At 42.6% G+C, this 26,046-nt stretch overlaps 1 protein-coding gene across 7 annotated transcripts; it reads left to right on the top strand.

Annotated features, from left to right (window-relative positions):
• Positions 1-1,521: 1,521 nt before the first annotated feature.
• Positions 1,522-25,157, top strand: ATG16L1 (autophagy related 16 like 1). 7 transcript variants are annotated; one of them, XM_082319098.1, is made up of 19 exons: positions 2,161-2,188; positions 2,409-3,008; positions 3,097-3,190; positions 5,262-5,367; positions 6,936-7,009; positions 7,216-7,467; positions 8,347-8,412; positions 11,272-11,361; positions 12,110-12,166; positions 13,142-13,244; positions 15,781-15,886; positions 16,004-16,074; positions 17,615-17,686; positions 19,776-19,896; positions 20,742-20,847; positions 21,384-21,533; positions 21,941-21,988; positions 22,354-22,455; positions 22,853-25,157. In XM_082319098.1, the coding sequence occupies exons 3-19, from the start codon at positions 3,168-3,170 to the stop codon at positions 22,944-22,946; spliced, it is 1,641 nt and encodes a 546-aa protein (XP_082175224.1). In that variant the 5' UTR covers positions 2,161-2,188; positions 2,409-3,008; positions 3,097-3,167; the 3' UTR covers positions 22,947-25,157. The 7 variants fall into 7 exon arrangements, with proteins under 7 accessions (XP_082175220.1, XP_082175219.1, XP_082175222.1 ...); XM_082319094.1 differs by lacking the exon at positions 2,409-3,008 and having other exon boundaries at positions 1,522-2,188; positions 11,275-11,361; positions 22,853-25,153; XM_082319093.1 differs by lacking the exon at positions 2,409-3,008 and having other exon boundaries at positions 1,522-2,188; positions 22,853-25,152.
• The last annotated feature ends 889 nt before the right edge of the window (positions 25,158-26,046 follow it).

Here is a 26,046-nt window from a genome sequence, read left to right as displayed (position 1 = left end):
CACTTGGCCAAATCAGTTTTGTAGAGAACATGCATAACCTTTTGTATTGTGTACTTGATAAGGCAGAGCTGTGCTTGAACTATTATTAACTCAGCCAGAAGCGCTCTCATCTCCAGTGTAATAATCTAGTGAATCATCTATTTTATTCTGTTACAATTTAATAATTGCATCTTCATTCATTTACTCAAAAGAAAAACTAAACAATTTAGGTAGTCCAAGACAAAAAGCTTTATGAATCCTGCCCAGTTTCAAATTAAATTACAATAATATGGTTACCTAACACCTTACTTAAGAAGTTAAGCAGTTAAAAGTAAAGCAATGAAGCAAGCAGTTACAGATTTTTACATTTGCCAGAGAACGTGTGGTTTCTTCGTGACGCTGGACAGGATGTGCTAGTGCAGTGGAGGCTGCCCTTGTAGTTTTTGCTGTGTTCAAAGTAATCCTATCTAAAAAACCCCAAACCACACGTCGTTTCACCACCACCCTCCTCAAACAGCTGCATAACTCAGTAAAGCTTCATAACTGATGCTCTGTATGCCCTGCTGGAACTGGAGGTCGTCTTGTGGTGATTTGGGGAAAAGACTACAAAAAACACCCACGAAATAGTATTGCAGGTCTCTTTTGGGCGATGTGGTACATCACCCTTCTGCTAGCAGTATAACTTTTAGTCACTATTTAATGTTCATTGACAGTCATAATCTTACTTCTGAAATAAAAGGCAAAGGCATGAACTTTAGACTCATGGCTGGTAAGCCAGCACGTGCCCTCAGTGCCACACGTGCACCAGTCATTAAGTTCAACAAAGCCCCATCAAAGGGTCACGTACTGCTTGGCTCTGCTAGGTGACAGAATAGCAAAAGCTTTTGTTATTCTTTTAGGGAAGCTATTTATGTATGAGTCATGCTTTCTGAAACAGTGTCCTTTCATCCCCTCTTAAAAATTAGAAATACCAGGAGATCCTAGTGAACCTGTGGCACTCTCCACACTCCGATCGTTGGAAAAAGATAAGCGGTATTAGTCGTATCAGCTTCTTTGAGTCGACTTGAATTCCCAGCTTCACCCCGTCAGCCGCACAGGGGAGGAAGGGAAGCCATGCAGGCTTCCAAGAGCAAGGCAGGATGTTCTCCTGACGGGTGACCTCAGTTAGGGCTGCGCTTTCGGGGCGCTGGGCATTCACCTCCTTTTGGTTCAGCTCAGACGGACCGAGTGTTTAATGCCTACAACAACCCACTCCTGGCCCCTGCCCAAAGCCACACGCAGCCTCCTCCGCGATGGGAGCAGCCCCGGCCGCGGGGGCGCTACCGGGAAGGGCGGGAGCAGGCCGGCGCCAACCGAACGCCGGTGCCCCCCTCACTAACCGCAGCTGTCGGTACTTATTCGGCCCGGCACGGCGGGTGCCGCGCCCTCCCGCCGGGACAGCCCGGGGCCAGCGACACCCCGCGGCGCGGCGGCCGCTCCCGACAGCAACCGCCGCCGCCTGAGGGGCGACAGCGGACAGACGCATGCGCCTCTGACGGGGGGGGCAGAGCCCTCTCAAGATGGCGGTACGTTCTGGATGGCGGGGCTCGCCGCTCTCAAGATGGCGGCTTCCGGGAGGGGGCACAAAATGGCGCGGCGCGAGGCCCCCCTCTCCTCAGAAGGGTGGCCTCTCGCCTGCCAGCCCGCCTGGCGATGGAAGCCGACCCCGCGCTTGCACTGCGACCTCGCCGTGGTGCTGCCCGGTGCAGGAGCAAGAGCGGTGGGGGTAGCGACGCCGGAGGCGGGCGGGAGGGCGGCGCCAGGCAGTGGTGGGGCAACCGCTGTCGCCATTGCGGTGCGCCGCGGAGGGGCGAGGGCCCCTGACAGAGCGCGGCCGCAGCGCCATGGCGGGCGTGGGGCGGCGGCTGCGGGCCGCGCCGGCCGAGCCCCGGCTCTGAGAGGGCGCTCCTCGCCGCCGCGCTCGCCCCGCCGCGGGCCGGGCACCGGCCTCCCGCTGCCTCCCGGCGCTCCTGCCCGCCTCCCCTTGGCCGCCCGCCGCGGGCCGCGGGCCGGGCGGCGCTCGCCCCCGCTGCCCCTTCCCGCCGCGCCGCGGAGATGGCGTCGGGGCTGCGCGCCGCCGGTTTCCCCCCCTGGAAGCGGCACATCGCGGCGGAGCTGCGGCGGCGGGACCGGCTGCAGCGGCAGGCCTTCGAGGAGATCATCGGGCAGTGTAAGTGGGGCGCGGCGGCACGGCTCCCCCGGCGGGGTCGAGGCCGAGGGGCGCCTTTCTTCCCCCCTCCTCCTCGGAAAGTGGGAAAAACGCGGCGGTAAAGGGCCCCCGAGGCCTCGCGTGTGTCGTTTTCAGAAGACTGGTTGGGAGATGTTTGTTAGAACTGAGAGAAGTTGGAGTTTGTACATTACTGAGGAAAACAAATAGTTGCTTCTCTCAGTTTCCTCACAGGCCAAACCGAGTTTGTGCTGTGGACAGTGATTGAATGTCTAAATTGTCTGCACAATTCCCGCTCAGATGTTTGTGGAATTGAGAACAATGGTACTATTGACCACGTTCACGATCCTTTGTAAAATTTGGAGCTATTCGGGGCCAGCACTTTCTGTCCAGCGCTGACTTTCCCATCCCTCTGCTGCCTCAACTGTGACAGGAGCGAATGGAAGTGGGGGGTCACCTAAAGCTGCTGGCTCACACACCACGGTGCTGTATGTTATGGGGGGAAAAGCAAACAAACCTCGGCAGGGCTGGGTGCAGTGCTGGATGTCACCAGTTCTCTGGCAGGTCTCTTTTCCTTCTTGCTATCAGTTGAGGGGCTGTAAAGAGTTTGAACTTTGAACTACTTCTGTTTTAGCAGATAGCAATACACCTGAGCAGCCTCTCTATTAAACTTTCATCAGACCAGTCCCACACAGCATCTGGATTAAGGAGGAATTCTTAGAGTTGTAGCTGAATACTGCCTTAGCCTGCTGACATCAAAGAGGAGTGCGTGCTAATGTGTTGGAGGCTTACATAACGTTTGGTTGTGTCAGAATAATTGAAGGTACTAGATCTTAGCTGGTAGAAGAAGAGGGTGAGATTCTGGTTTTGCTTTTTGGTTATCTTCTTAATTGTACTTTTTGCCCTTTCAGATAACAAGCTACTAGAGAAGTCTGACCTTCATGCAGTGCTGGCTGATAAGCTTCAAGCAGAAAAATATGACATGCAGAGCAGACATGAGATCAGGTATTTAAAATTCCTTTTCTGTCAGTCAGCTGTCTGTCATGCACACTGTAACCTAAACCATTGTTTGATGCATTACCTAAACAACTTCTAGGTTACTACAGTAACTTGGAATAAAACAAACTGGGAAATCTGTTGAACTAAAAATAAATTATAACTGACTCTAAACATGTGATTAAAGTTACAATATGTTTACAGTATACAGTGCAGAAAGATGTGACCACGTTTTGGACAGAAATTAATTTATCACAAACTCAAGGTATGGAGGTGGACCAGACTGAGCTTCTGCTTCTGATCTCTTTGCCTTGTAACGCTTATAATGTTTGCTTGGTGTTAGTTCCTAATGGTTGTGATCTGACTCTTCAAATTGTCCGATCTTATAAGCATTGCAGGGAGAAACCAATGTCTTAGTTTCTTTCAATCTGTGTTATCATGTAGAAGGGGAGAATGGAGAAAATCATGATTGTGAAGTGTCAGTCCTAAATAAGCACTGTATGCTAAAAAGAACATGTCTTCTGCCTGCTTTTAGCAGGATTTTTTCAGGAAACTTCCTCTGTTGGGTTCTACTCTTGGTGTAACTGAAGAAAAGGCAGAGCAGCAGCTCAGAATTTCCTACTCCTGTAGGAATTGCTTCCTCTTTGAAGCTCTTTTTGCTATATAATGCAAAACCGTATGTGCGTGCCTAATTGGGATACAAAACAAATAAATATAGTTAAGGCTATTGTGTACTAGTACTAGTAAGGAAAGAAGGAATCCTGATTTTACAGGAATTGCAAGCAAAATGTCAACATTTGTCCAGCAGGCTGGAGTTAACAACTGTGTGAAAGTTCTCAAAAGCTTTCTGATGACTGCAGTTGTCTTGAACCATCTTTAGTTGATGGGAATCTGATTCTGGTTGAACACGTACTCTAAGAGATGAGGATGAGAAGAAATGCACAGAAACAGCATCTTCAAAGTAAATACTAAGCTGAACTCTGATACTGTACTCGGTATATGACAGTTTTTTGAAATGGAATGAATTCCCTAATCCTAGATAGCTGAGGAAAAATGCTTTAACTTACTGTAAGGCCAAGGAGGAGTATCTAGTTCTGGCTTTAGAGGTATACATGGCTAGAGTTATAGGGCATGTGGGATATTACCACGGGCCTTGGCTTCCTATCTGTTTGGACACAGTTTTTTGGAAATGCAGTGTCTTCTAGTTCAGTGTTAGTTCAGTGAGGTGTTGTTTGGTTGGTGCGTGCGTGTGTGTGTGTTTTTGAAAAGAGCATTAAGTTACTGATATCACTGTGAGACCTTTCAGCTTCTGAATGCATTGTCTGTTTTCCATTGGACTGTTATAACACAGAATGACTGCAGAAACAGATGCTTGTTCTGTTTGTCTGGTGTAATAGTGATGAACTCTCTGCTTTCAAAGACATTAGTGATAAATGTTACGATCATAGTTATTTGGGGGGGTGATATGTGTGTTCTTCTGGTGTGTAGAAATTCCAGATTATGTCACAGTACCACTATGTTGTAACACACAATTAAAAAACACCCCAAAACCTTTAGGCAATAAGACTAGAACATAGTTGTGATGATGAAGAAGCAACTTGTAACACCTGGGAATATACCCTTGTCTCCCTGGCTTTTGGTTCTGTGCCCTGTATTATGCTGTCTCCAGATGTCTAGCATCTTCAAGGTCCACCAGCTCCGTCCAAAACAAATTTGAGGTGGTAAAATATTTGTAATTCTTGCCGAATTTGGAGAGTGTACTTTTAAGACTCAATTGTCTTCATGCAAATTTAAGCAAAGGCTAGTTATCTTTCATTTGCATTTGAATTTTATTTTAGAAATTTACAAAAAGCTGAATTGAGTCCTCAGTAAATTTAATTTTCCTGTACTATATAATGGCATTTTGGTTGGTGAGAAGTGTGTTGTGGGGGAGCTAGCTGTGGTTTAGTTTGTTATGAACGACCTGTATCTCTGATGTAGAATATCCAAGGGAGCTTGTCCTGAGACAAACTGGTCAAAGGCACAGGAGCAATTGGATTCTAGTTTGTGACATCTCTTCTTCCTCTCTCTCAAACTCCAGTCCAGGGCATGATGGCACATGGAATGATGCTCAGTTGCAGGAACTGGCACAGCTGAAGATAAAGCATCAAGAGGAGCTGACAGAGCTGCATAAGAAACGTGGCGAGGTTAGAAACTCCTCTCATGTTCTGTATGGTCCGTACGTGGCCCTTTGTGAACACGACCTTAAATTTTACCAAGCTTATTCATCATCATTTTTTCCTCGTTTCATGTACAGCCTTTTTAAGCTCTCCATGTTGATGATTAAAATAAACCAGAGATGATTGGTTTTTAAAACTGATAGCCAGGAGAGAAGAGCTTACATTGTCAGCATAGCATGATTTTTAAGCAGTTCTTAAGTTTGTGTTTCATGAATAGGTTTTTAACTGTATTTATTAGAGGAGGAAGGAACTGATCCAGTTTACAGAGCTGCACATGACTACTAGTTCTACATTGAAAAGACTTTGAATGAGTGAGAGAATAAGTGGCTGTGTGTGGTTTTGTTTGTCTCTCCCACTTTGCAGGACCACTGCTATAAAAGAGTGGGCTAAATAAACAAGCACAAGCAAAGGTTGAACACGCCATGGTGTTAGACTGAAAAGGGATTACTGGTTCTGCCATGTAGATGCAGCAGGGAGCCCAGGAGTCCCGTAAGCTATGAGACTTGGGCCTGGAGGAGAGGAAAAGTTGCGCTCTCCTCTTTTTTTGTTTTGTTCTGTTTTTATGGGAAGATGTGGAGGCTTCATCAGCAGAATTGGGTTTTTTAAAAACCGCAGCAGTGGATTGCATGAGTCCAGGAGCTAGTACCTGAATAGTACTGCAGGCTTTATAGGGAGAAGGTGGGAGTGACCTGGAAAATGTTATCATGCTCCTTTGATCACAGCTCACTGGAGTTGCGGAGAAGCTCCAGTGTCAGTAATTCTGAGCTTTTCAAAGAGGAGACAGCTTTCTGCAGGTGGTGTGCACTGACTGGTCAAAACTGTGAAAATTCCTTCTTTCCCTCCAATCTGGTACCCTAAGCCATCTACCCAGGCAGGCACTCCTCTCAAAACTCAGTCTTCCTTCTCTCTGGGCAGACAAGGCTCTGCATGCGCTATGGGTCTTGCTGCTGCTCACTGACTGGGTAGTTGCGCGCTGGCAGCAGCAGCTCATTAGTGTTGGCCTCTGCCCCTCTATTTCCTGTGCACAGCAGAGACTCACCAGCAGTTTTCTTTCTGGGAAACTCTTCGTGAAACCTGTGTTTACAATATGTTAGCTACATGTCTCCTGTAATGGCTGTCCTGGCCATAACAGGAAGATTTGTTGCTTGGTTGTTAATACTCATGTGTTGGTATACTTACTTGGCACTTCTTAGTTTCTGTATTGATTTTTCCACGAGTTTAAAAAATAAATTTCTTCCTAATATGCATTGTGTTTGATGTGATTTTATTAAAGAAACTTCTTGAGGGAAGGAAATGAGATCTCAAAGGACAATAAATTTTTGACCACTCATATTTGAAAGTAGATTCCCTGATTTAGTGACCTGTGTGATAGGGGCAGTAAATAGGTCTGTATAGAAAGCTGTAAAAGAAGACCTGAAAGGTATGCTTCCTGCTTGTGATGTTAGATTGGTCTGTACTCTCGCTGGTTGCTGCTCAGTGTGTGTTATCCAGCTGGCATCCTTGCATTTTGTAACATAATTTTTTCCTTTTCCTAGTTGGCCCAGTCTGTAATTGATCTGAATAACCAAATGCAGCAAAAGGACAAAGAGATGCAGATGAATGAAGCAAAGTGAGTAGGAACTGTTTTGTCTGTGTGGTTGGTATGAGACCCAGACTTGTGGTTGAGTTATTTATTGGTGTTATAATATTCTCTAGGAGCCCTAGCTGTGGGCTAAAAATTCCTTTGTTAGACATTGTACAAATAGCACAATCATGGATGGTATAGGTCCCAAAGGAGATCCTCCTCATTGTTTTGTATGTTTTGTTGCGTTCCAGGATTGCAGAGTATTTGCAAAAGATCTCTGAACTGGAAACAGAGTGCCAGGAATTGCGTAGCAAACTGCAAGATCTTGAGCGAGCTAATCAGACATTGAAAGATGAATATGATGCTCTCCAGATCACCTTCAATGCCTTGGAGGAGAAACTGAGGAAAACTACTGAAGACAACCAGGAGCTGGTCTCACGTTGGATGGCAGAGAAAGCACAAGAAGCCAATCGTTTGAATGCAGAAAATGAAAAGGATTCGAGGTGAGATTGATCACCTCTATTTGATAAACTACTTCCCAGTATATTTTTGAATACTTACGAGTGCATAGGATAAAACCAGATTTAGTTTTGATGTCTGTATTCTTGCACAACACAATGAGAGTCCAGAACTTCGTGTTCCTTCTTTTGGCCAACACAGACGGATGCTTTGTGAAAACATTCCTGTGTTTTAAATGAATAAAACATGTTCTTTTGTTTCTTGAGCAACATTTAACTACTGCCTAAAGATCATAAATCAGATAGAAACTGTTTGGGTTTGTGGTTTTTTTTCCCTGGTATTAGATTTGGACTTCTCTTGTTCATATTGCATCTTGATGCTACTCCTAGTTTTATCCTTTTTTTGACTTAACCAATTTAAGTGTATTTTGCATTCTGCTAACAGGAGAAGCTGCCATGAGACTGAACTTGCAGAAATAAGTTTGTACTTTTTTTCCTTGCAAAATAATAATTTTTCTTCTGAATTGCTTCAGCTTACTTGCCAACTAACAATACTTGGAGACTAAGAGCTATAAGACAAGTCTCATAGTACTTGGCAGTTTTGTATTATCTTACTAACATAATCATTATTTTTTGCAAGTTCTTGCACTCCAAGCAAATCCGCATTCATATGGGTAATGAAGGGCCGTAGGTACACTTCACCTTATTACCTCACTCAATCGATCTTGTCCTTCGCTATTCACAGTAAAAAACTGCGTCTCCTGCACTGAGTGTCTTGAAAAGTAGGATAAAATTAGGGCAGTGGTCTGATTTTTTTTTTTTATCTTATGAAGCCTATCAAAACTGTGCAGTGTAAGCTTTGGAATGGGATTAAGGAAGGGTTTTTGTTTTGTTTTGTTTTAAATAACTTTTCCTTTTTTTTAGGAGACGACAAGCCAGGCTGCAGAAGGAGCTAGCAGAAGCTGCCAAAGAACCCCTGCCTGTTGAACCGTAAGCAGTCTTGATTTACAGAGTCTCCTTCATCACTTCATGCTTCAGTTTTATGCAGATGCGTGATAAATGGTATCTTTGTTATTTCTAAATTTGGTGATGTAGAGGAGTGTTTCAACTTTGGTGCAAAGTCAAAAATGTACAGTAACTCTCCCTCCTTGAACTTCCAGAAGAAGGAGCTCTGTTATGACTAAAAATAGATGCTTGGATGGTAAGTCCTAAGAATGGTTCATATGGTGAATATATATTCTTATCTCAGCATAAGTCACACTTGTTATGTGATGCCTTTGGTCTTCAAAATAGTTCTTTAATCATGGAGCAGTATACTCCTGAGATGCTTACATTTTTAAGTGTTAGACTACAAATAGGATCAAGGGTTTCCCGTAGGAGCAGGTACTGAGTGAGTTAAGGTGGGTGAAGGTGTATTGATCACTTCCATACTGGGGGAGATTTATTCTGTAGGGAAAAAATAGATGGATGTGGAGTTACTTTTCCTGGGAAGCTAGAGATAAATATCTCTAGTCTCTTGTTCTTTTCAGCAGCAGCACGTGGATATTCACTGCTGTGTTTACTCCTGGGTGGTGTGTAATCAGCTGGCTGAAGTACGCAGTTTTGATGGTATAGGTGCTTTGCACCAGGTTGATACGGTTATTGACACTTGGATTAGCCACATCCAGAAAAACTACACCTGCTGCCTTGTTACTGGAAACAGCTGAGACAGTCCTCTGAGCACATTGCCAGAGCAGTGTGCAGGGTTTTTCTTGATATCTGTTACCTTTGTATTAGCATCATGTAATCACGTTAGGTCTCTGTGCTGCATGTCCTTGCACATGACAGGAGCAATGTGTCTGCTCTGGAAGAGGGCCCATGCAAAAGTCTGGGGTAGGTAGGAAGAGCATGTATAAGGGGCGTATGGGAGAGCTTATAGCATTTGGAAGGAAAATCGAAGCTGCAATTAACAATACAAATAGTTAGCACAATTTGCTTTGCATTTTTTTTTAAGAAATGTTTAAATGCTTCCATTCCCTTAGCTTATTGAGGTGTGACTCTCCATGACAAGATTACTGCTGACCTCTGTGTCACAGACCAGTGGACAGTCCAAGCCAGAGGACAGTCTTCCCAGCTCGTAAGAATAGTGATATCCCTTTTGTCCACGTTATTTGATGTAAACGCACACAGCATATATTAGAATATTAAACTCATCAATAAATAATGCTGCACTGAGAGGGGAAACACACATGTAATGTCTGTGGCCGCTTTCCCTGTTAAGCTTCTTCCTCTCCATTAACCAAAATGAGACCTTCCTATCTTAGAGCCGAGCTCAGAGGCAGTTGTAACACAACAGCTTGCATATTTTACTTCCTGTTGTGGTGGGGATGATGGTCTCGGTGTTTCATAACTAATTTGATATGAGACACTGATAAGTTAAAAAGGAGCCTATTTAAAAAAAAAATCTAGAAAATAATTCCTTCTGTAAATAATTCAAACTGCTTCACAGATGTTTTTGATTCCTTCTTTTTGATTTTGTAATTTTAGAGGGTTTGTATTGTATAAGTGTGCCGCTTACTGAAGCGGAAAATTGCAGCATTTCAAGGAGTCTGCCCTGGTGTTTATATTCACTTCAAAAAAATATGTTACGTTAACATGGAAAGTTTTTTTTGCTACATACAATTTTAATAGCTCAAACTTTAGATTTTAAAAAAGAAATGTCAGCAGAACTTGGTAGTGTTTTGTTGAAATATCAGCCTGACACTTTCAATCGGAGTATATATTTTCCATAGCCTTTTCCATATATACTGTCCTCCAAAATCTTAGAACTTAAAGTGCAGCTATATTCTGAAATGAGAGATTAAAAATGGTCCCATCCTCTTCAGTTCTCTCGCAGCTGAGTGTTATCTGATGGCAGGAATTGGTTTATTCCTACTTAAATGCTGAATTAAAACTTTCTGTTCAGTCAAATGGCATCAGGTTGATAGAGTGTGTTTAAAAATAGTTTGTCCTGCAAAAGCGGCAGTGGAGGAAAAATCATCATTGAAGGAAAAAATACTAGACTCTCAGAGCCCATGATGACTAATGGGGAAAAACCTCTTAGCATTAGCTGAGTAGTTTAGCTGGATTAATTTATGGTATATATGTATTGGAACCTCACACTTCTGTTCAATTGCACACCAACACTTTAATGAAGTGTACCAAAACATCCATTGTACTTAATGGAGCAGCACCTGAGGTACAACAGTATATAAAGTATCCAGATGTCTTTGGTGTGGATGAAGAAGGAAAATTCAAACTCTCTTGCTTTCTTTAATACTTCCTTGTTTTGGAACAGCAAAAAAGGTGCTGTGAAAATAGGATATCACCTATATTTGGGGTTGCAATAACACATGTTTTTGCTGTTCTGTAACTGTTCCAGCAAATACAGTTCACTCTGTAGCAAAGTCTTGCTCAGATGTGACAGATCCTTATAATGCTGTGAGCTGAAATATAATGGCTGTAGTAAAGAGAACCTGGAAAGGATGCCTGTCAACATAAATATGGGGCGGGGGGGAATCCAGCCCTGTTGTCCTTGGAGAGTGTAACTGGCAGCTGGAAAGAAAAAACTGAAATTTAGGTCCTGCAGGTACTTGTTTTCAGACATTGTATGTTGAATGTACGATCTCTGGCAGTGACAGCTAGATGCGTGTTTGTGTTGTCTGGATCTACCTATGTGTTACTATACAGCTAAGTAAACCTAAATGCTGGTTGGGCGCAGACACCGACAGACCCTGGAACAGTGTTGTCCATTCAGTTCATGTACATCAGTGGGTGGTTTCCATAGGAAGCTCTGGCTGATTGAAAATGAGGTTTTTTCTCTCACTTCAGCAGGGATGATGATATTGAAGTGCTTGCAGATGAAACCTCTGACACAGCTGAGGAGACATCTCCAGTACGAGCTGTCAGCCGAACATCCAGGTTTGTAGACCGAGAGATTTTTGTTTCATGTCATTGAGGAAGAGCAAGGGATCTAAGAGTTGAAGCAATGTTGGGAATGTTACTTACAGCTTTTACTTGCCTTTAGCTGGAACACAGTTCAGTATTTCCACCAGAGCAGTATGAAACTCAATGTGCTGTGTTACCATGCTCTAGATATCCTCTGTTTTTCCTTTGCGGTTTTAAATAGATTAAACTAGTGTCTGAAAATTCTGTGTCTAATCTTAAAGGTTTAAAAGCAAAATAGACAATAAAATGGGTATTTCGGTGCCTGTTGTATTATATCTCTGTTACTATACAAGATATCAATGTGACTTAACAAATAGCTGCTTTTTTGATTTAGCTGAAATGCTTAAAATGTCTTTACCTAGATTGAATGCATCTTTTTCTTCCTCTAAAATAGCAGTGAGTGGAAAGTAAGAGGTAGTTACATGAGAACATGGATTAATTTGGTTGAAACTTCAGACTTGGCAGACTGTTATATCTAAAACCAGTAATTCACAGGGTGGAGGTTGAGGGAAATTGAAGAAACTTCACTCACAAATTATGTTCTGAGTTGTAGTTACTGGTGACTTCTGAACTGATGCCTGCCTTTGGTGTTTTCTGTCTTCGGACTGGGTCTGCAGGGGAGGGAGTCTTTCCAGAGACTTGTTGCTATGAAATGTGTTTGTATTGATCTTTATGTGGAGAACCTATTCACAAGGTTTAAACCTGTCCTCCCCTCCTTCAGTAAGCGACTCTCCCAGCCAGCTGGAGGCCTTCTGGACTCTATCACTAATATCTTTGGGTAGGTTAGAACACTTTCACCTCTTTTTTTTGTATATTGGTTTCAATGTACACCAAAATCTTGGTGATGCAGGGAATACAAACAAATAATTTCAGCCTTTCTTCTAGCTTCTGCCTTTCTTTTTTCTTCTTTTTTGTTCTCCTCAACTTCCTGTTTCTTCCATCTTGCCGTGTGCTGACCTCTGACCTTTCCCTCCAGTCTGTCTGAGTCTCCCCTTTTGGGACATCAATCTTCTGATGCTGCCAGGTGAAAACATTATCCGCTCTTAGTCCAGCATGTGAATGTATTCCATTGAAGTAACACGGAACCCAGCTGCATTATCCTGATTAGATTTCAAATGTTGATAACACTGGCTAGAAGCTGGCTACAGTTAGAGAGGCAGTGAGCCCCTCTTTGTGGAGAGAGTACACGGGGTTTGCTCTTACTTTCCACTGCACTTTGCTCCTTTAGTAGGGTTATTTAAAATAAGTCGTTGGGTTCTGTACTTAGTATCCAGAGTGGAGCCAGTCCTTCAAAGTCACGCTCTGCATTAGGTGGATGGTCTTTGCTGAAATGGTGCAGCCTGAGCTTTTTGAATGGAGCATTTTGCTGCCTGGGATGTAGTGCTGCAATGGTGTTGAGTCACCCTAGACATAATGATGGAGTTGCAGTCTTTCCAGCTGAACTCAGCTGCAGTCATTCCCATGTTTCTCTTTCCTACTAAAAAAAAAAAAAAAGACTGCTCCAAAATGAGGTCAGTAATCAGTTCAGATAACTTATCTGGCATACTGTGAAATATCTAAAGCCTCAAGTGGATGTAGTGTTATGTGACAAATGTAATTTTTGAAAGATGGGATAAAAGAAAGTTAAACTCCTTCCCCCATTTTTTTTAATCACTGTACAGTGTAGTCGAGTGACAGGTTCAGATCTGGATGAACTCAAGAGAAACAGTGTTCACTTCTTGTTTTAAAGTATTTCTACTTTGTTTCATCTCAGGAGGCGTTCTTTGTCCTCATTCCCTGCTCCCCAGGATAATGTAGAGCCACATCCAGGTGCCAGTAAAGAAGTGAGAGTGCCCACTACTGCCATATGTGTCTTTGTAAGTATAGAACAAATTCTCTGTTTTATCATGTCTTTTACTGTCGTTAGAGGAAGTGAATCCTATCTGTGTGGGAACTGATCTCCTGAAACTCTTTCTGTTAACATTGCCAAACAAGAAGGAATTCTTGATTTGTTGGTATAGTTTATCCCATTTAATTCTTAGCCCAAATGCTTCTCACAGCCAATGTGCTTGATGTCTGTCTTACTGAGGTCAATGATGACTAGTAAAAGGTCTGAGGGCACAGGGGAATTACACTCCATTACCTTCTTGGCTCCCAGCAGTCCCTGTTCTGTCATGCCATAGTAGAGCTATGATTGAGGAAGAGATTGCTGACAGTTTGGGATTAATTCAGTTCCAGTTCTCCACAGTGAAGGGAGTTGTGGCACTGAATATCATCCAACAGAACAGATTAAGAGGAGCTCGTGGTAGTGGGGTGTCATTTATTGTGTGTGATCTAAAGTTTTCAAGCTGAGACCTCCTTTATGCATTGTTTTGGCCTCACAAGGCCAAACTTAAATTTCTGTGAAGGTCATTGCCTTCTGAATGATAGATACTGTGGTAAAGTGTCTTGTAACACAGCTACTTGTTTGAACTTTCCTCTTGAGCTTTCTCGGGCACTCCAGTGCTGGATGTGGATATTTCATGGATGTGAAATGACTTTTTTCATCCAGAGGAACATCAACTCACTGCAGCACAGAGGCTTGTGTACTCCTAGCCTGCCCTGTTACCATCTTCTCTAGTGGAAGTCATGTGGTGGAGAGAGTAGCAATGTTACCTTAAGTTAGAACAGGGTCATAACTTAAGTGACAGGCCTGGAGCTGGCTTGAATAGGGAGCATCAGAGGAGGTGTTTGTGGCTGCAGTATGTGTTGCAACCTCTCTCCTCTGGCTGTGTACAGCAAGCACAGTTGATCAACAGGTATAATCCTGGCTAATTTCATCACAAAAGGTATTGCAAAGCTATATATGTGAGGTTTTCAAGAACTGTGTGAGAGGTTATTCACCTTTCTCTTGATCTTCTGTAATGTCATCTGAACTTCCAAAAGCAGCGCAGCCTGTCTTCCCAATATGGAGGGGCAAACCACAGTAGACTATGCTGACCCCTAGTCTTGGCAATGCGGAGAATGCTGCCCCATTCCAGTTCCCCATCTTGCAGCAGGAGTAGGAACAGCTGCAGTAGTAAGCCTGTCAGACTGTGGCAGTATAGAGGTGATGTGTGGTTAGCACTGCAATATTAAAAGGAAAAAGTCTCTCCTCGTTTCATGGGAATCCATATGTTCCTTCTGGAGATGATCTATGTTATGATTTAGTTCCTGTGTTTGGAGCCCAGGTGGAGTGTGAGGACATGTCTAGGTCCAACAGAGCATTCCAGGAATGAATGCAAGGACTCTGTGCCAGAGGTTTGGCAGATCCAGGGAGCAGACCGCGCTCACTTCTAGAGAGATGAGTAGAACAGGCTTGGGAAGGTGGAGAAGGTAGTCACTTCAGCCATCATTCTCGGGCACAGTTTCTAGGCAAGACCTTTGATCAGTTTTGTTCTGAATGGCTCTTCTGCACTTGTAGAAAGATCAGATTTGAAGTGTGATGACCCTTAAATATGAGCTGGCAGACCAAGTTTGAGCAACAAGTTCCAGAAAAGTACACGTTTCCAGAAAAAGTGATTTTGAAAGAGCAGTTACTGAAAATACTTTAAAAGGAATGCAGCAAATCAATTAAGAATGTGGTACTGGTACTGTGTGGGTAAGTAGTATAAAGCTGTGAAATTAATGGGGGGGGGGAAAAGAAGGAATCTTAAAATTCTCATAGGTTTTAAAAAGTTAAGAATCACTATTAAGTGGCCAACTCAAGCTTCAAAACATTAAGCTGTGAGAAAGCAGGGGTGTCACTGCACCTGCAGATAGGAACCACAGCTTAAGCCCAAGTTCTCTGTGAGAGAAGGTGCTGTCACAACTGTGCTGGTGCTACTTAATCACTAATATAAAGTAGCATTATCACCAATACACTAAATGAATGTAGTTAATCTGTTATGCTGTTTTCTAGCAGACTTTCCTAACTCAAGCCCGACTTGAGTGTTCTGTGGTTGCATGAACTGATTGGATCATGTTCCATGGCTGGCTCTAGATGGAGAAATGAAAAGTTAGTTTCCTTCTACGGCATATCACCTGTTACTGTTTTCTGTCATGTCCTTCCCTTAATTTTTTTTCTGGTGTAACTTAAAAGCCTTACCTTCTAAAGCCTAAACTTACGAATCATTGTAAGGCTTCTGGCAGTTTGTTACCACTGTTGAGTCCTTGCTAGTGTTTTTCTTTGTGCTTTTGTTTTTTTCTTTAGATAAGGATCAGCCTTTTTGCTCTGTTTGTACATCATCAACCATAGTAGAGTTTCAGTCTGTGGCTTCGTTTCCTATATACTGCTGAAAGATCTACAGCTGTGGTTCTGTATAACCTTTAAGTTCTATAGCTTTCTAATCTGTGGTTTTTTGGGTCTGTGCTAATTCCATTTTGGGTGGCTGTTCTGTTCCTCCCACTCCTCAGGATGCACATGATGGGGAGGTGAATGCAGTGCAGTTCAGCCCTGGCTCCCGGTTACTAGCAACAGGAGGCATGGACCGGAGGGTTAAGCTTTGGGAAGTCTTGGGAGGTAAACTTCTTTGCTTTGGGGTATGGCGGGATGCTAAACAAACTCACGTTATAGTTCACTTTGTGTCAGCTTCTGTTCTAATCCATTGCTTAAGTTTTGTTGTCTTTCTCTGTGCAGATAGGTGTGAGCCCAAGGGTTCCCTCTCTGGTAGTAATGCTGGGATTACAAGCATAGAATTTGATAGTGCTGTGAGTATCTGTGCAATATCTACTGTTTGTGATTGGGAATATATGAATTTAATTATGTTGTGCTCTGCTATCAATTTCCATTCTAACACTTTGAAAAGTTACCTAAGAGATGAGTTAAAATACTTATAAAAGTAACTGCAAGTAGTTAAAAATTGTACAAAAGATATTTATTTGATATGCTGCAGTCCGTAATTCACATCTTTGCTTTACAATTCAGAAGATGATATGCAGCTCAGACATTGGCTGTTATGGGCTATTATGATAAAATTACAATAAAATACACTAGGCTTTGTCTAAAGTAAGAAATTAATCTTCAGCTTCCCACTAAAGCTGGCATAACAGCACAAAAGCAGCAAATACACTGAGGCTTTACTTCTGTGAAGTTTATTTCCATAAGTGCTGTGCTGAGGTCTGTGATGAAAAGTAAAAGGTCTGATTATCCTACGACTTGCAGTTCCATGACCTTTTCTCCCAGCAGTTTCTCACCAGTCATGGCACAGTAATGGTGTGGCTGGCAGAGTGTTTGCTGACAGCTTGTGATGTGTTCAGTTCATGTTAACCTGAAGTATCGGAGACATGACTGGAATCAGCATCCAAAAGTCTCTCTACTTGAAGGAGTTTGGGGTCTTGGATTGTTAAAACTGGACATGTGATCTGACTTTTCTGCTGAGACCTCTCCCATAACACAGTGCTTTACTGCATAGACAGTAGACCAAAGCTGACATCATTTCTTCCATTTGGTGATTCTATGTGCTAAACTTCATTGATACACACCCGAAAGGGTACTTCCTTTGGACGCTGACCAGCTCATTAGAGATTTGCTGGCACTATTAATCTTTGGGAGAAACTAGTTCTGATTTTCGCAAGCTGCTTGAACACATTTGAGGTGAGAACTGCCTGAGGTGAGATGCTAATGGGTTTTAAGGATTCAGGAAAGTCTTTTGAGATAGACTGGAGGGCAAGCTTGAATCTTGTGGTGTTCATTCTCCATCATGGATGACTTGGAAGAGCCCTAAGCCTAAAGCCATGAACAAGTCAATTTATCTCTACTCGGACAGACTTAGTTTTTGGAATCATAGTTTAAAATGTTAGAATTGTAATGAAAATTGTGAGAATTGGGCTAATTCTACTCTGAGGCCTATCTAAGCCGTGGGGTGGATGATGCAGGGCTTTTTCCTTGTGAAAAGTCAAAAAAAGAAGAAAAAAAAAATAGATGAGGATAAACTAGAACCCGTTTCCTTACTGCAGCAGAAGGGAAAGGAGAATGTCCGTTCTGGTCTGATTATTGTTATTCCTTTAATCTGTAGTCATGATTCTACAAATGACTGTCACGTTTTGATGAGAAGAAAAAGCCATAGCCTTTTTGAAAGTTGTTACACTAGCTTTCCTTACTGGTATATGCTACTGTGTTTTTGGTTTTTATTCTTTTTATTTTTACCTTGGCAATATAGCACAAATATGGTTTTAATGATTTATTGGAATACTTTTAATTTGCATATTGACTTGCAGAAGTAGTTTTAAATTAATCTTGTGTTCACAGGGTTCTTACCTCTTAGCAGCTTCAAATGACTTTGCCAGCAGAATCTGGACGGTTGATGACAATCGATTACGGGTGAGTCTCTTGAAGGCAAAGCAGTGCTCAGGCTGTTTCTGTCTTGTATTTCCAGTTTTGTCTAATGGGGACATGGCAATTTTGGAAGTTGGGCATTTACAGACACTTCCAATAATTCTTTTTGTTAACAGACTCTTTATTTCTCTTAAGGGTCTTCATGGCAAGACCTAAAATACAGTATTGGTCTCTGCACAGCCTTGCAGGAAACTCCAGTTACTGCATATTTTCGCAATACAGCCCCCCTGCTAGCAAAACCTTACTACATAAACCCAATACGCTTTTGCATCCCCCTCTGTGGAAATTTAAATGCTTTTGGTTTATGGAGAACCACTTCAATGTTTTAGCCTCAGTCCAAGGAGAGGACTGCTGAAGAAGGGTTTGCAGAAGACAGAGGGATTTTTTTTGTTTTAAGTCAGGAGCACCATTCTTGAAAAGGAGTCCTTTGTCTAGCTGTGAAAGGCAGCAAGCCTAAAAGTGCTTGACTTTATTCTTAATGTCTTTTGAAAGATTCCTCTTGTCTTCCGAATTCCTTTGTACTCATGTTCTTATCCAACACTTAGCTCTAGATTAAAGAAGTATTCACCTTTGACTGACCAAAAGAAAAGTTTCTTTTCAGCTTTCCAAGAGGTTTTTTTTTAATTGTCATTCCTATGTACACTTTTCTTCAACTTCTTATTTTAGGGAGATGCTACTTCGATGTTCTGAGTCTTCTGACATTCCGCATGTCAGTTATAACCTACAGTTACATTGTAATTCACTGGGTAGTTCTCAGTGTGGAGATGTCAGGTCTCATTTAGGAAAGTGAAGAATATCAGTTCTTTTGTAGCTTCTGTTTGGCTGCAAAACCTACTATTGGATGTGAATTATAGCGAATCGAAGTTTAGCAGACTATAGATTACTCACTACAAAAAGTTAGTTATCCCTGCAAACATCCACCTGGCTTCACAGTATCTTCCTGTAATTTTTTGGTGTCCTTGGTGACTACCAGCTTTTGGTGAGTGCATTCACTGTTTGCCCAGATAAAATAGCGCATTCTTTGTTTTGAGTGTATGTGGTGTGGATTTGTCATGGCTTGCACATGAGCAGAAGGCAATGAAGCTGAAATCATGGTAAATTTTGCCACAAACTCCCTACAAATATCAATGCAAATATCTGTACGTAATGACTGTGCAGCAAGAGCATAAGAGAGATGCAGAGTGAAAGTTTAGATCCTCCTTTCTGCTGTTTGTGTCCTTTCTTAAGAAGTGGTCTTTATGGGATGATTTGTTCTTTCAGAGTTTTTGTTGTGTATCAGGTTTGCTTTTTTCCCAAACTTTGCTCCCATTCCTTTCCGTTCTTAGGGGTTTTTCTTTTGTATTTCCCAAGCCCAGATTGCTTTGTGTAATTTGATAGTCCTTTGAGTATTTAAAAAAATGTAACTATAGACCAAAGATTTCTCTCTTGTTTTTCACAAGTCTTACTTCAGTCATTCATTACCTGTTCTGTGATTTAGTATGTAAATATTCAGCAATTTGAAGTGAATGTGGTTCATGTTCTTCTCAGTCCCACAGAGCCTCCCCCTGCAGTTACAGAAACTGCTGCAGGGAGTTTTTCTCCGAAATCTCGTTGTCTCAGCTTTCAGGCTTGAAGATGTAACAGTTGAGACTAGATACCCTGTTGTATCCTTGAGAGAAGCTCGTTATAAAAACCTAGAGGCACAATTTCCATTTTCAACATGCTTTAACCCCTTCTCCTCATCGCTCCTGCAAGGCTGTGTTGCAGTTGCCATCTGTCCATGAAACGTAGGTGTATGGAGTGTTGAGGAAGAGAGCTTGCAGGTTGCCTGAGTAGCTAGAGAGACTGCAGCCAAAGGTGACCTGTGTCTCCCAGCCTCAGGGTGAACTCTGTGGTACTTAGCACTCCTACTCAGTGTTAGTCTCTGTTTAACTACAATAGATTTTTTTTTTTTTTTTCCCTCCAAGCAATGCAGTAGACATGCAAATTATGATTTAAGACTGTCTTTGAGTTGTTAAATAGCAGAACTAGTAAGCTACAAGGAAAGGGAGCAAGTGGAACTTGCAATTCTACCATGTAAATCTCTCGTCCTCAGCACACCCTGACAGGTCACAGCGGTAAAGTTCTGTCAGCCAAGTTCTTGCTGGACAATGCACGCATTGTTTCGGGAAGTCATGACCGGACCCTCAAGCTCTGGGACCTCCGCAGCAAAGTTTGTAAGGAAACCTAACTTTTGTCTTTCATCCATGTTCTGTGCTTCTACGGAATGTAAATGGAAGCCTGACATCAGCTAGATTATTTCATCTTCTTGCTAGTCTAAAAAAGTAAAACTATCAGCTGTGCCATCTTCTGTTGTTACTCAAGTAATTGGATTCTTTCTGCCTGTTACCTGAAATAAGAATAAGAAATCATGTGTATTCAGGAAGTACTGTTAATGCTATTACATTAATAGCAGCTGTGTTCTGTGAGTGTTCTTTGTTTACCAGTCTGGGGGTGGGTATTTTAGTCTTCCACTAAAAACTTGGAGCCAGCTCAGAGTTCTTAACCCTGAGGTGGATGGAAATGTCTCTTGGAAATGTACCAAAAATTTCAACATCTCAAATGAAGGAAATGCTAGGATCCGGACTGTTCTTGGGAGAAACACCTTATTTCCTTGACTTTTCTCCTATTGATAGCTCTTAAACCTGCTTGCACTGAGTCAAGATTCAAGGTTACCTTGATACCTGGACTGCAAACATAGGTCAAGGAGACAGTTTCATGTTGTTTAACAGTTGCAAATTATAGCTGTGTAAATAAAAAGTGGAAGTAAAGCAGCTGTCATGGGAGCATTTAAAGGGATATTAGCCACAGCAAAGGAGATTGAGAAGGACAGAGAGGTTGTTGAAGTCTTAAGTCAGGATTATTCTAAGACAGAGTTTGTCTGCCCTGTGGCCCTCCTCGGACACTGCTCTGTGTGGCCACTGTGTGTGTGTGTGTGGTATAGTGATTATTTTCTGTCTCTGTTTTCATCAGTTTGTACAGTATAAATTCCAGTGTGTCACCATCGGTTTATCCTTTTTAGGTATAAAAACAGTGTTTGCAGGATCTAGCTGCAATGACATCGTATGTACTGAGCAATGTGTAATGAGTGGACATTTTGATAAGAAAATTCGTTTCTGGGACATCAGGTAAAACTATTGTAAGAGATCTTATAGTGTAGGACTGGTTATGGGATTGCTGTCCGAGTATAATCTGAACTAGCGAACTCTTCTTTCTGAGCTTGGAAGCTAATGAGACTGTTGTTATAAGAGTTGCAGAAGGCCACTGAAAGAGACTTTTGTTACTACTTTTATACTGTTTGATGTTTTGGGGTTGGGATTTTTTTGGGGGGGATGCTGTTTCTTTTCTGAAAAGACAATCTGCTTTCTTGTAAATATTTTGCATTGGGCTGTAGCTGCCATTCTAGATGTTGTTTAGTTTTTCAGAGAGTGGGGTTGTGAGCAAAACAGTATCTAACTACTGGCGGGAAATGTTATCCACAAAGTGAGATCTAGCTTGGGAAAGAATCAAAATGTGAGAATAAACCAGTAATCCTTTTTCTCCTCTTCTTCCACATTGGGACAAGTTAAAGTTTTGATGCAGCAGTCTGGCTTCTGGACCCTGGTTTACTTTTTTTTTTCTTTTTTTTCTCCCCCCCTCCCCCCCCCCCCCCCCCCGCCTTTAGGACTGAAAGCATAGTAAAAGAACTGGAGCTGCTTGGAAGAATCACAGCTCTGGACCTGAACTCAGAGCGAACAGAGCTTTTGACCTGTTCCCGTGATGATCTACTAAAGATCATTGATCTGCGGGTTAGTGCTGTCAAGCAGACATTCAGGTGAGTGTGTTCTCCACAAGAACATTATGAATTTCGGAACTTTGGATTGCAGATTGCCCTCAGTGTTGGAGTGTTTTTCAGTATCTCCATGGAGAGAGCAGTCTTCTAACTTTTTTTTCTACATGTGTAGCAAAGTTCTCTAGGGTCTAACAGCAAAGATCTGCTCTGGTGGATCTTTTCATTTACCTCTTTAAAGAAGATAGCTTGGCTTAGAAGTCTTTGGCCTAAAGTAAAGAATTTCTTCAGATATGATTGAGAGGAGGGTGTACGAGAAATGTGAATTGCGATAAAGGGATACTGGAGCTTATTCCAAACCATGTAGAAATCCTTACCATGCTCTATAGTGAGAACCTGGAAGTCCATCTTCTTATAAATGAATTTACAATTATCTGTTTCTAACTTTTCAGCGCCCAGGGATTCAAATGTGGTTCTGACTGGACGAGAGTTGTGTTCAGGTAAGGTCAGATATAAGCAAGGTATCTGATAAATCTTTCCCCAGCAAAAGTGAGTGATTCTTGATGCTTGGCTGCATCGACCCCATTTACAGCTAGAAAAACAGGGGCAGAGTTTGTGATTTGCCCAAGGTTACGTCTTGGTCAAGACGGTATATCTGTAGATGTTGATCCAATGTCTTGGAAACTTTCTGATTTCAAAGTGCTTTCATCTCTTAGTGTTAGCGGCTGGTAATGCGCAATTCTTAAAAGACTATTTAATGCCAAGTTGCTTGCTTAGGAAGTTGCAGGTGGAATGATGATGTGTGCTGATAAATTGCTGACTTGAAAATTGTTCTCTACCTTCTGCACCTTCTCTGATCTCATAGTCCTGATGGTAACTATGTGGCTGCTGGTTCAGCTGATGGGGCCCTCTACATTTGGAATGTGCTCACTGGGAAATTGGAGAGGACACTTGCAAAGCATCACAGGTGAGGGGAAGCTGGCCATATAATCTAAAGCGGGGATCTGGGTTGTGAATCTTGCTGAGCTATGAAAGAACTGTACAGCTTTGCAACTTATATTGGTGTGTTAAAATTTTTAACATGCAGATTTTTTGTGGATTCATGGCAGTATTCTCTAGATTGAATTAAGGTTAGGTTTGTTATTGTTCAACTTCTTAAACTGAGATACGATTCTAATAAAGTACATTTTAATATATTGTGAAGAAACTGTATCTCTCTTAGGCTTATTAAAAGCTCAAGTCTCTTGAGAGCTGAGAAGGTACTTTTTCTTTGATAGCCAGAGTACTATAATATTTCATTCCAGTGTTAAGTGCTGTTGTGGAATTCAGCTTTTTTGTAAACTTATACCTGGCTTCCATTTCAGTTCTTCTATCAATGCAGTCGCATGGTCACCAGCGGGTGCCCATGTTGTCAGTGTGGACAAAGGAAACAAGGCTGTCCTGTGGTCTGAATTTTGACTGGACGGAGGGTGAAAGGCAGAGCATCCAGCGCCTCCGTGTATGGTGGTGCTGGTCTGTGGCTGAACAGAATGGAGACCCAAGCCCAGATCCATCCTGAGTCGGGATATTAACAAGCGCATGGGCTTCACTTTTCAGAGGAAAGTTCTAAAGCAATGGAGAAGGAGCCTGAGTGAGACTTCTTACGGCCGTAACTGCACTGTGGTACTCGGACTCAGCAAGGGATTAGCTGTTCTGGATGGAGAATGCTACTTAGTCATGCCTTTACATGCAGTATCTATGCACCAAGTGGAGCTGAAGATACTAACGGGATTCCTCACCAGACAGCTGTGCCAAATACCCTGTCACACAAATGTATCTACAGCACTTCTGAGTTGGAAATGTTGGAAAGAAGTTACTGTGTATGCTGACTTAATACATGTCCTGTCTCCTGTGTTCTGTTCTTGTGGCCTAGTTCAGGCATGGGGTGAGAAGATCCTGAAACATGGACAGGTCCTAGGCGGTCTGAAGTGTTGGAGTGGCTTTTAAAGAGGGTCTCCCGCAGCTCTGGCAGCTCTGCCTTTGAGTTATCAGCTCAATTCAGATCTGCTCCGATCCTGACACGGGTTCTCCAGCACTGTCATGTGAATTTTTTGTATCAGTTTCACCTGTTCTTAAGGCAATGGTCCATTCTTCAGGACTTGGGCACCCTTTTGTTAATATGCCCTTCAACAGCTTGGGTATCACAAAACAGGAGATTTTTAATCTTTTTATTCCACAGGCAGTTTGGTTACTGGGTGTGAGGAGAGAGAAGTTCAACTTCTGTTGTGCTGCTGTGATAAGGAATGTAGTCATACTGTGACTTCGGTACCAGGATATAGATGTTTGGTCCCTTTTTCTGTTCATCCGTCCTGTCCTGGAGGCTGTCAGTAGAACACAGGGGAGCAGTGGGGTTAAATCCCAAATCCATTGTTTTGGTGCTGGCAATTCCAGGCCACTTGCCCCCTTCTTGAGCACACGTGCAATATTCCTGTTTGCGCTGGAGCCCTCTCTGTGCTATGGAGCAGTGTCTTGGCTCTGTCCCTCTTTAAGCATCCAAACCCATGATGTGGCTGGGCGTGAGCTACCTGGCAGAACTTTATCCAGCCAAACCTTTCCACATCATCTGGGCCTCAAGACAAGCCACCAGCGTTTTATTGCCTTTTTATTTGCACTTTATTTTCTTCTTTCCTGATAGTGTTTTACTAAGGAAGTGTGTTCTTTGGAGGGCTGGATTAGGGGGCAGCCGCTATAACAGGCATCTCTCTAACCTAGCCTTTTGTTCAGACACTTTCTGCAGAGGGGAGTTAGAGTATATGGGGCAAAGTTTTTATTTATTCAGCTGCCCATAAGAACTTGATTGTAAATAAACCTGTGTTCTGCTTTTAAAACCCCACAATGCTCTGATTCATTTATTTGTGTGTCTGTGTGTGAGATCTCGTTCTGAATGAGCGAAGACGGGAACCTGAAATGTGTTTTTCTGTGCTGTTTTCCTGATGAATTGTGGATTTGTGGTCAGCTGCAGTGTGGGATTTGGTGTAGAGAGGGAAAGAGGATAATGCTCTTAGCTTGAAGCTGGACATCCCACAGATACAACCTGGTCTTGCCCCGTCTCAGGAATACTGCCTTGAGACTGAAGGACGTCTTGCCACATTGAACAAGTGCCTCTGTCCTTGAAAGGTTGATGTATTCTTGGATGTTTTGGATAAATAACTGAATGAGGAAATTAGTATCTGCATTTCAGACACTGCTGAAAATAGAAGGCTTTTTCTGCTGTGATACTTTGACTGCTACCTTTTTAAGTTTTTAAGCCAGTAATACGAGTTGCACATTTCTTTAAAAACATGAAAACCCTTGTTGAAGATAATGCTCCGGGTCCTACTTCAGAGCAATGAAGCAAAGCCTTCAGCTGTTTAATGTACAAATTTCATACATAACTAAGAGCCATCACTGACCACCCTCCTGTTTTCATAAGAAAAGAAGCCTTCTGTCCAGCTCTTGGAAGTGAGAACTGTAGCAAAAATGAAAAGATTCACATTGGCATTCTGAAGCATTTCTAAAGGCAAGATATTTTTTCTTCTGCCTGTTGCTGTGGCAGAAGGTCCTTCTTGAAAAGGCACCTACCAGGAGTCCAGGTGACCTTGGTTACTGCGGAAAAGCAGATCACTAAATGACAAGTCAGCATGATGAAGGATTATTGGGAGATTAACATAATAAAAACTCTGCAGGCTCTGCTGAGGAGGATCAGAATGGGTTTAGGATGTTTATAATTTAGGCTGCTATACTTGTGTTTTTCTACAACATGGACACAGATCTTACACAAAGGGCTTTGTTTTGCCTGTTGATGCTGTTACAAAGTAGGTTAATAATGCTTGAGGGTAATGGCTAGCTAGCTAAGACCTTAAGCATTTTAGATTAAAATTCCTTAGGACCAAGGTATGTAGGAAATTCTAGTGACCGGTTTTAGCTTTTTTTTTTGCTATAGTTCACTTATTTACTTCTATTGCCCCCTTTTCTGCTTCGACCTGCAGAGGGAAGAGAAAACGAAGGTACCTGCTGTGCAGAGGTGGCTGCTGCACTGTTTCTCTGCTAAAAGCGGAGCTTCCCTTCAAGTGGTTTGGGGGGGTGGGCATCCTTCTCCAGACATAAGGGTGCCTTAGGAAGCGTGTGCTACGGAGAAGCTGCTTCCAAGCTCCGCTGAGGATGTTTCCAATGGCATGTGTACCTGCACCTCCCAGGCCCTCGGAGGAGTAGCAGTTAGAACAGGAATGCGCGTTCTTCTCCTGAAGGACTGACAGTCCTGCAGGGGCAGCAGCACAAACAAACCGAGCTTCCTCCTTTTCGTTTTTGCATTGTATGACTAAATAGAGCGTGTTGATTTTGTGGGTTAATTTCTGGGGTCTTTTCCCTACTTCCTACAATCAGGATCTGGCCTTCCTCCAGCAACACAGGCACATGTGAATTTCCATGTTTTAGGGCTGGCTGGTTTGTGTTTGCCAGAGTTGATTAAACAGAGTAGTGATTAAGCTCTCCAAATAATCCACCTCCAGTTAATAAAATGTTGCTGGAATTTGGAAAACAC

This window comes from Platalea leucorodia (assembly GCF_965183815.1).
Source record: "Platalea leucorodia genome assembly, chromosome: 8".
Taxonomy (NCBI): domain Eukaryota; kingdom Metazoa; phylum Chordata; class Aves; order Pelecaniformes; family Threskiornithidae; genus Platalea; species Platalea leucorodia.
Note: the sequence above shows the minus strand (reverse complement) of the source record. Positions and strands in the feature narration are given on the sequence as shown.